This window comes from Heterodontus francisci, chromosome 28 (genome assembly GCF_036365525.1).
Source record: "Heterodontus francisci isolate sHetFra1 chromosome 28, sHetFra1.hap1, whole genome shotgun sequence".
In the NCBI taxonomy this organism is placed as follows: domain Eukaryota; kingdom Metazoa; phylum Chordata; class Chondrichthyes; order Heterodontiformes; family Heterodontidae; genus Heterodontus; species Heterodontus francisci.
In genome coordinates, this window is record NC_090398.1 from 33,620,801 (window position 1) to 33,631,283 (window position 10,483).

General features: G+C 50.2%; 1 protein-coding gene across 2 annotated transcripts in view; it reads right to left on the minus strand.

Annotated features, from left to right (window-relative positions):
* The window catches only part of LOC137345318 (V-set domain-containing T-cell activation inhibitor 1-like), a 149,266-nt gene extending 143,060 nt beyond the window's left edge, over positions 1–6,206 (minus strand). For both annotated transcript variants that reach the window (XM_068008816.1, XM_068008815.1), the window contains exons 1-3: positions 6,003–6,206; positions 3,364–3,441; positions 1,324–1,378 (exon numbers count right to left, since the gene is read on the minus strand). In XM_068008816.1, the coding sequence (XP_067864917.1) occupies positions 1,324–1,378; positions 3,364–3,441 (133 nt within the window). In that variant the 5' untranslated portion in view covers positions 6,003–6,206. The remainder of the gene's footprint in view (positions 1–1,323; positions 1,379–3,363; positions 3,442–6,002) is intronic.
* Between the last annotated feature and the right edge of the window lie 4,277 nt (positions 6,207–10,483).

Here is a 10,483-nt window from a genome sequence, read left to right on the forward strand (position 1 = left end):
TTATAAGTTTCAATCAAGTCGCCTCTTACTCTTCAAAACTCCAGCAGATACAAGCCTAGTCTGTCCAATCTTTTCTCATAAGACAGACCGCCCATTCCAGATATTAGTCTAGTAAACCTACTCTGAACTGCTTCCAATGCATTTACATCCCTCCTTAAATAAGGAGACCAGGACTGTACACAGTACTCCAGATGTGGTCTCACTAATGCCCTGTATAGCTGAAGTATAACCTCCCTACTTTTGCATTCAATTCCCCTCACGATAAACGATAACATTCTGTTAGCTTTCCTAATTACGTGCTGTACCAGCATATTAACCTTTTGTGATTCATGCACTAGGACACCCAGATCCCTCTGCATCTCAGAGCTCTGCAATCTCTCACCATTTACATAATATGCTTCTTTTTTATTCTTCCTGCCAAAATGGACAACTTTGCAATTTCCCACATTCTACTCCATCTGCCAGAAGTGAATATGGGCCCATTGCTGTCTTTGCTAATCTTTTCCATTTTTGCATACCTATGGAACTTTTTCAGTCTGTTCCTATGCTCCTCGCTAGTTTACTTTCATATTATATTTTCTCTTTCTTTATCAGTTTCTTGGTCCTACTCTGCTGAATTCCAAAACACTCACAATCCTCAGGCTTACTACGTTTTTTGGCAACTTTAGAAGCTTCTTTCTTTGATTTAATACTATCTTTAATTTCTCTTGTTAGTCATCGTTGAATCATTTCTCCTGCTGGGTTTTTGTGCCTCAAAGGACTGTACATTTGTTGAAAGCCATGTATTAATTCTTTAAATGCTAACCACTTCCTGTCGACAGTAATACCTTTTGAAATTAGGTTCCCAATTTACTTTAAGACCCTAGTTTTGGATTGAACTACATCACTTTCAAACATAATGTAAAATTCTATAATATTATGTTCACTCTTTCCGGAAGGCTCCTTGACAACAAGATTAATAATCAACCCTTTTCTCTTTGCACAATACTAGATCTAAAATAGCTCGTTCTCCAATTGGTTCCTCAATATACTATTTTACTGTTCCAGAAAACCATCACACATACATAGGAAAGCTGGAGGAAGATAGAAGAGAGGGAGAGACCAGGAGAGAGAGAGAGAGACAGAGGGAGAGAAGGATAGAGGGAGAGCCTGGCGATGAAGAGTGAGACAGAGAGAGGGAGAGAGAGAGCGAGTGGGAGATGAGAGAGAGAGGGGGCAACAGAGTGAGAGGGAGGGAGAGAAGAAGAGTGGGAGTGAGGGGGGTAGGGTGAGGGGGAGGGTGGTGAGGCAGAGAGGGAGCAAGTGAATATGGTTTCTTTTTACCTCCAATGTATCCACCAGCAGTTTTATCCGGGCTGTGAATTATCCCATTCTCCTGCTGTTAAACAGAGATAGAATTGAAAGTTTCTGACCGTGAATTGAGAACACGATGATAATTCCTCCTTGCCAGGCCAGGAGCAGCTTCACCTGTCAGCTCTGTCCTGCGAGTGTCCACTGGATATTGCACTGTGGAAGGCTGCACCACGACTGAGCCCTGATTGCAACCGCACTCCCAAATGTCACCAACAGGGATCTCTGCGCCGTCATCCAGCACAGGAGCTGCAACCCAATCCAACCCGAGGTGTACTGAGGGCCAATATATCCTGCCTACACCTCCCCCCACACACTCCCACCCCCACCAGGGGCTGGGACCTGGGATCCTACTGTGCCTGTGTGTGAGGCTCAGTCCCACACTGGGGGGCGGGAAGGGGGAGATGTGTGATCTTGCTGTGCCTGTGTTTGGAGCTCAGCCCCATACTGGAGTGGTCTGGAACCTGGGATCTTGCTGTGCCTGTGTTTGGGTCTGAGTACCACACTAGGCCTTGGGACATGGGATCATGCTGTGCCTGTATTTGGGTCTCGGGATCACACTGGGAGGGAGGGACCTGGGATCTTGCTGTGCTTGTGTGTGGGTCATGGGACCACACTGGGAGGGAGGGACCCGGGACTTTCCTGTGCCTGTGTTTGGGTCTGAGGAGCACAGTGGGCCCTGAGACATGGGATCTTGCTGTGCCTATGTTTGGGTCTCAGAACCATACTGGGCCCAGGGATGTTGCTGTGCCTGTGTTTGGGTCTCAGGACCACACTGGGGTCTGGAACATGGGATCTTGCTGTGCCTGTGTTTGGCTCTCGGGACCACAGTGGGCTCTGGGAGCTGGGATCTTGCTGTGCCGGTGTTTGGCTCTCGGGACCACAGTGGGCCCTGGGAGCTGGGATCTTGCTGTGCCTGTGTTTGGATCTCGGGACCACAGTGGGCTCTGGGAGCTGGGATCTTGCTGTGCCGGTGTTTGGCTCTCGGGACCACAGTGGGCCCTGGGACATGGGATCTTGCTGTGCCCGTGTTTGGATCTCAGGACCACATTGGGCCCTGGGAGCTGGGATCTTGCTGTGCCTGTGTTTGGCTCTCGGGACCACAGTGGGCCCTTGGAGCTGGGATCTTGCTGTGCCCGTGTTTGTCTCTCGAGACCACAGTGGGCCCTGGGAGCTGGGCTGATGCTGTGCCTGTGTTTGGCTCTCTGGACCACAGTGGGCCCTGGGAGCTGGGATCATGCTGTGACTGTGTTTGGCTCTCGGGACCACAGTGGGGCTTGGGACATGGGATCTTGCTGTGCCTGTGTTTGGCTCTCGGGACCACAGTGGGCCCTGGGACATGGGATCTTGCTGTGCCTGTGTTTGGACCACACTGGGCCCTGGGAGCTGGGATCTTGCTGTGCCTGTGTTTGGCTCTTAGGACCACAGTGGACCCTGGGAGCTGGGATCTTGCTGTACCTGTGTTTGGCTCTCGGGACCACAGTGGGCCCTAGGAGCAGGGATCTTGCTGTGCCTGTGTTTGGCTCTGTGGACCACTCAGGGCCCTGGGACATGGGATCTTGCTGTGCCTGTGTTTGGTTCTCGGGACCACAATGGGCCCTGGGACATGGGATCTTGCTGTGCCTGTGTTTGGACCACACTGGACCCTGGGACATGGGATCTTGCTGTGCCTGTGTTTGGGTCTGGGAGACACAGTGGGCTTTCGGACATGGGATCTTTCTGTGCCTGTGTTTGGGTCTGGGAGACACAGTGGGCCCTCGGACATGGGATCTTTCTGTGCCTGTGTTTGGGTCTGGGAGGCACAGTGGGCCCTGGAACATGGGATCGTGCAGTACCTGTGTTTCGCTCTCAGGGCCACAGTGGGCTCTGGGACATGGGATCTTGCTGTGCCCGTGTTTGGCTTTCGGGACCACACTGGTCCCTGGGACAGTATAATGCAGGTTCTGAGAGGTGGAACAGGCTTGGTGGGGCCTACCTGCAATGGTAGGTCATTCTCCAGGCCAGGAAACTCACCTCAGCCGCATTCTCGGTCGAAATCGTCACTGACAATTGGAGAGCTTTTCCAAACACTCGGAAATCATCCAGCATCATCTGTCAAAATCAATTAAGAGTTCATCAGTTTGGCGGGTGGCAGGAGTCCCACAGTTTGGGGATGGGGGGAGGCCCACAATAACTTGCATTTATATATTTTTTTTATTGTATTTACATAGCATCGTTAACATCCCAAGCTGCTTTGCATCAAACAAGATTCAACACTGAGACACTTAAGGAGATTTTAAGGACAGGCGAGCAAAGGCTTGGTGAAAGAGGGAGGTTTTATGGAGGAGCGAGAGCGAGAGAGAGTGGCGGAGAGGTTTAGGGAGGGAGTTCCAGAGCTCAGGGCCCAGGCAGCTGAAGGCAGGGCCGCCAATGGTGGAGCAATGGGAATCGGGGGATGTTCAAGAGGCCGGAATTGGAGGAGTGCAGAGATCTTGGAAGGTTGTAGGGGCTGGAGGAGGTTATAGAGGTAGGGAGGGCTGAAGTAGGTGGAGGAAGTTACAGAGATAGGGAGGATGGTAGAGTTGGAGGAGGTTTCAGAGATAGTGAGGTTTGTAGGGGTGGAGGAGGTCACAGAGACAGGGAAGGCTGTAGGGGTGGAGGCGGATACAGAAATAGTGAGGGTCGTAGGGGCAGAAGGCGGTTACAGAGATAGGGAAGGTTGTCGGGTTGGAGGAGGTTACAGAGATAGGGAGGGTTTTCGGGGTGGAGGAGGTTACAGAGAAAGGGAAGGTTGTCGGGGCTGGAGGAGGTTACAGAAATAGGGAAGATTGAAGGGGTGGAGGAGGTAACAGAGATAGGGAAGTTTGTAGGGGCTGGAGGAGGTAACAGAGATAGGGAAGTTTGTAGGTCGGAGTAGGTTACAGTGATAGCGAGGGTTGTCGGGGTGGAGGATGTTACAGAGATAGGCAGTGTTGTAGGGGTGGAGGAGGTGAGGGTGATAGCGAGGTTTGTCGGGGTGGAGGAGGTTACTGAGATAGGGAGGGTTGAAAGGGTTTAGGAGGTTACAGAGATAAGGAAGGTTGTAGGGGTGGAGGAGGTTACAGAGATGTGGAAGGCTGTAGGGGTGGAGGAGTTTACAGAGATAGGTAGGGTTGTAGGGGCTGGAGGAGGTTACAGAGATAGGGAAGGTTGTAGGGGTGGGGTATGTTGCAGAGATGGGGAAGGCTGTAGGGGTGGAGGCGGTTACAGAGATAGGGAAGTCTGTAGGGGCTGGTGGAGGTTACAGAGAAATGGAGGGTTATAGGGGCTGGAGGAGATTACAGAGATAGGGAAGGTTGTAGGGGTGGAGAAGGTTACAGAGATGGGGAAGGTTGTAGGGGTGGAGGAGGTTACAGAGATAGGGAGTGTTGTAGGGACTGGAGGAGGTTACAGAGATAGGGAGGGTTGTAGGGGCTGGAGGAAGTTACAGAGATAGGGAAAGTTGTAGGGGTGGAGGCGGTTACAGAGATGGGGAAGTCTGTGGTGGTGGAGGAGGTTACAGAGATAGGGAGTGTTGTAGGAACTGGAGTAGGTTACAGAGATAGGGAGGGTTGTTGGAGTGGAGGAGGTTACAGTGAAAGCGAGGGTTGTCAGGCTGGAGGCGTTCACTGAGATAGGGAAGGTTGTAGCGGTGGAGGAGGTTGCAGAGATAGGGAGTGCTGTAGGGACTGGAGGAGGTTACAGAGAGAGCCAGGGTTGTCTGGGTGGAGGAAGTTACAGAGATAGGGAGGGTTGTAGGGGCTGGAGGTGGTTACAGAGATAGGGATGGTTGTAGGGGCTGGAGGCGTTGACAGAGATAGGGAAGGTTGTAGGGTTGGAGGAGGTTGCAGAGATAGGGAGGGTTGTCGGTGTGGGGGAGGTTACAGAGATAGGGAGTGTTGTCGGGACTGGAGGAGGTTACAGTGATAGCGAGGGATGTCGGGGTGGAGGAGGTTACAGAGACAGGGATGGTTGCAGGGGTGGAGGAGGTTACAGAAATAGGGATGGTTGTTGGTTCTGGAGGCGGTTACAGAGATAGGGAAGGTTGTCGGGGTGGAGGAGGTTACAGAGTTAGGGACGGTTGTCGGGGTGGAGGAGGTTGCAGAGTTAGGGAAGGTTTCGGGGTGCAGGAGGTTTCAGAGTTAGGGAAGGTTGTAGGGGTGGAGGAGGTCACAGAGTTAGGGAAGGTTGTCGGGGTGCAGGAGGTTTCAGAGTTCTGGAAGGTTATACTGGTGGAGGAGGTTACAGAGATAGGGATGGTTGTCGGGGTGGAGGAGGTTACAGAGTTAGGGAAGGTTGTAGGGGTGGAGGAGGTTGCAGAGATAAGGAAGGTTGTAGGGGTGGAGGAGGTTGCAGAGATAGGGAAGGTTGTAGGGGTGGAGGAGGTCACAGAGTTAGGGATGGGCCGAGCAGGCCATGTGGGGATTTGAAGACTGGGATCAGCATTTTCGAATGGAGGTGTTGCTGGACTGGGAGGGTCTGTGAGCACGGGGAGGAGATGAAGGGCGAAGGGAATCAGTCTCTTTGCGGGACACAGGAGAGCAGAGTTCAGGCTAAATTCCTGCTTTCCCTCCCACGAGAAGTTCAGACTAGGCCAAGCGTGCAGCCTGGGCCTTTCCTGAGCCTGTACCCACCTCAGGGCATCAGGCACCTACCTTGTATTTTGTGTGCAGAAAGATCCCGGGCTGTGATCTGCGAAGGAGTTCCAATCTCCAAGCGAATCCTTCTCTCTCTCTGCCCTCAAACTTTGGGGTCACTTCTCACTCTCGTGGGGCACAATCCGTTCAGGCAATCGCTGGAATATCTCTGATAATAATTGCCAGCAACCTGGTTCTTAATCTTGTCGGTATTGAGAGGAAATGATTGCGAAAGAGAATGAGGGAGGGACTTTCCTCCTCTTCACATCATCATTTTCATTCATGCACATGATGTGGGTGTCGCTGCGAGGGCACAGTGGTTTTTATTGCCCATCCCCTCATACCACTCTGCGAAAGTGGCATTGAGCGCCTCACTCTATCTGCCATTACTGAGGGCAACACTGCTGTGGGTCAGCAGTCCGTATGTTGTGGGTAAGGGCAGCAGCTCTCTGTCAAAGGAGAGGCTCTCACTTCCAGATCAGCACACACACACACACACACACACACACACACACACACACACACACACACATACACACAGACACAGACATACACACACCCTCACACAGACTTTCAGACACCCTCACACAGACACAGACACACAGACCCTCACACACAACCTCACAGAGACACACACATACACACAGACATACACACAGAGCTCCAAAGAGCACACACAGACAGAGACCATCACACACACACACACACATACACACACCTTCACACAGACACAGTCACCCTCACACAGACACAGTCACCCTCATACACACAGTCACAGAGACCCTCACACACACCCTCACACTGACACAGTCACCCTCACACACACAGACACAGAGACCCTCACACACACCCTCACACAGACACAGTCACCCTCACACACACAGAAAGACAGACACGGAGACCCTCACACAGACACAGTCACTCTCACACACAGACACAGTGACCCTCACACACCCTCACACAGACAAACACACACCCTCACAGACAGACACACACACACAACTCCATAGAGCACACACAGACACAGAAACAGAGACCCTCAAAACACACACACACACACACACACACACACACACACACACCTCCATAGTGCACAAACACACACGGACACAGACACCCTCAACACACTCTCACACACAGATGCACATGGACACAGATACCCTCACACACACACACACACAGCTCCAAAGAGCGCACACACACAGACACACACAGACCCTCTCACACAAAACTGGGTGGGAGGGTGAGTTGTGAGGAGGATGCAGAGAGACTTCAGGGTGATTTGGACAAGTTGAGTGAGTGGGCTAATGCATGGCAGATGCAGTTTAATGTGGATAAATGTGAGGTTATCCACTTCAGTAGCAAAACTATTATCTGAACGGCAAGACTCAGAGAGGGGAATATGCAGCGAGACCTGGGTGTTCTCGGACACCAGTCGCTGAAGGTTAGCATGCAGTTGCAACAGGGGGTAAAAAAGGCAAATGGTATGTTGGCCTTCATAGTGAGAGGATTCGAATAACGGAGCAGGGATGTCTTACTTTAATTATACAGGACTTTGGTGAGGCCACACCTGGAATATTGTGTGAAGTTTTGGTCTCCTTATCTGAGGAAGGATGTTCTTGCTATCGAGGGAGTGCAGCGAAGGTTTACCAGACTGATTCTTGGGATGGTGGGACAGACGTATGAGGAGAGATTGAGTCAGTTAGGATTATATTCGCAGGCGTTCAGAAGAGTGAGGGGGGAATCTCATAGAAACCTATAAAATTAGAACAGGTCTTGACAGGGTAGATGCAGGAAGGATGTTCCCGATGGTGGGGGAGTCCAGAACCAGGGGTCATAGTCTAAGGATACGGGGTAAAACTTTCAGGACTGAGATGAGGAGAAATATCTTCACCCAGAGAGTGGTGAGCCTGTGGAAATCGCTACCACAGAAAGCAGTTGAGGCCAAAACATTGCATGTTTTCAAGAAGGAATTACTGAGTTGGATGATCAGCCAAGATCATAATGAATGGCAGAGCAGGCTCGAAGGGCCTATTTTCCATATTTCTATGTTAAACACACACACACACACACCCTCACACACACACACCCACACACCCACACACACACACACACACACACACACACACACACACACACACACACACACACACACACACACACACACACCACACATACACAGAGACACAGACACCCTCACACACATACACACACACAGAAAAATCACACATACAGACACACACACTCAGGCATACACACAGACTCACAAACAATTACACATACACACACGCAGATCCAACACTCACACAAGCATGGACATCCACACACACACACAGCTCTATAGAGCACACATACAGATGCACATCACCCTCACACATCCTCATGACATCCTCACACACACACAAAAAACACTCACTCACGGATACACGTGTGTAGGTGTGTGAATGAATGTGTCTGTGTCTGCGAGTGTGGCTGTGTGTCTGTATGAGTGTCTGTGTTTGTGGGGGAATGTGTGTGTGTGTGTGTGTGTGTTTGTGTGTGTGTGGAGTGTGAGAGTGTGTGTTTGTGAATATGTGTGTTTGTCTGTTTGGGAATGAGTTGTGTGAATGGGTGTGTGTGAGTGGATGTGTGTTTGTGAGTGTGTGAGTGAGTTTGAGTGTGTGAGGAAATGAGAGTTTGAGTGTGTGGAAATGAATTGTGTATGTGCGTGAGATTGAGTGTGGGCATATGTGTGAATAAGAGTGAGTGAGTCTGTATGTGTGGAAATGTGTTGTGTGTGAGTTTGAGTGTGTGTGTGTAGGTGAATGAGTGTGAGTGTGAGTGTGAGTGTGTGTATGTGAATGAATGTGTGTGACAGTGTCTGTGTGGGAATGAGGTGTGTGTGTGTGTGTGTGTGTGTGTGTGTGTGTGTGTGTGCGTGTCTGCCGATGAAGGAATGAGTTGTGAGTGTGTGCCTGCGAGAGTCTGTGTGAGATATACACAGACTCACAGAAAGACACACACATGCAGATAGGAAAGAACATGTCCACATAGAAAGAGAGGACACAGACAGGCAGAGAAAGAAAGAGACAGACAGACACACAGACACAGACAGGAAGAGAGAGACACACACATACAAAGCACAGAGACACAGACAGGCAGAGAGACAGACAGAGACAAAGGCAAGCAAAGACAGACACACACACATTCACACAGACAGAGACAAGCAGAGAGAGATGCACATACACACAGACAGAGACAAGCAGAGAGAGAGACACACACACATCCACAGACAGAGACAAGCAGAGAGAGACACACATACACACACAGAGAGACTCAGATAGGCAGAGAGAGACACACACAAACACACAGAGATTCAGACAGGCAGGGAGAGAGAGACAAATACAAATACAAATATGCAGAGACAAATACTCTGATAGGCAGAGACAGGGACACACAAATACACACAGACAGAGACAAGCAGAGAGAGACATTCACCTACACACAGACAGAGACAAGCAGAGAGAGACACACACACCTACACACAAACAGAGACAAGCAGAGAGACACAAACACACATACACAAAGAGACACAGAAAAGCAGAGAGAGACACACACACATAGACACACAGAGACTCGGATAGGCAGAGAGAGACACACACACATAAATACACACAGAGACTCTGATAGGCAGAGAGAGAGACACACACATACACACGGAGACACAGACAAGCAGAGAGGGAGACAAACATATACACACAGAGACTCAGATAGGCAGAGAGAGACACACATGCACACAGAGACTCAGATAGGCAGAGAGAGAGACACACACACATACATACAGAGACTCAGATAGGCAGAAAGAGAGAAACACACAGAGACACAGACAAGCAGAGAGAGACACACAAACAGAAACACAGAGACTCAGATAGGCAGAGAGAGACACAAAGACACACAGAGACTCAGATAGGCAGAGAGAGAGACATACACACATATACTCACAGAGACTAAGATCGGCAGAGAGAGAGTGAGAGAGAGAGACACACACACAGACTCAGATAGGCAGAGAGAGACACACACATACACACACAGAGACTCACATAGGCAGAGAAAGAGACACACACATTTGCACACAGGGACTCAGATAGGCAGAGAGAGACACAAACACACACAGAGACTCAGATAGGCAGAGAGAGAGACACACACACACACATATACACAGAGAATCAGATGGCCAGAGAAAGACACACACACATATACACACATACACAGCCAGGCAGAGAGAGACACACACATACACAAAGAGACTCAGATCAGCAGAGAGAGGCACACATAAACACACAGAGAGTCAGATAGGCAGAGAGAGACACACAAATACACACAGAGACTCAGATAGGCAGAGAGAGAGGCAAACACATGCACACAGAGACTGAGATAGGTGGAGAGAGACACACACACATACACACAGAGACTCAGACAGGCAGAGAGAGAGATAAACACATACATACAGAGACTCAGAT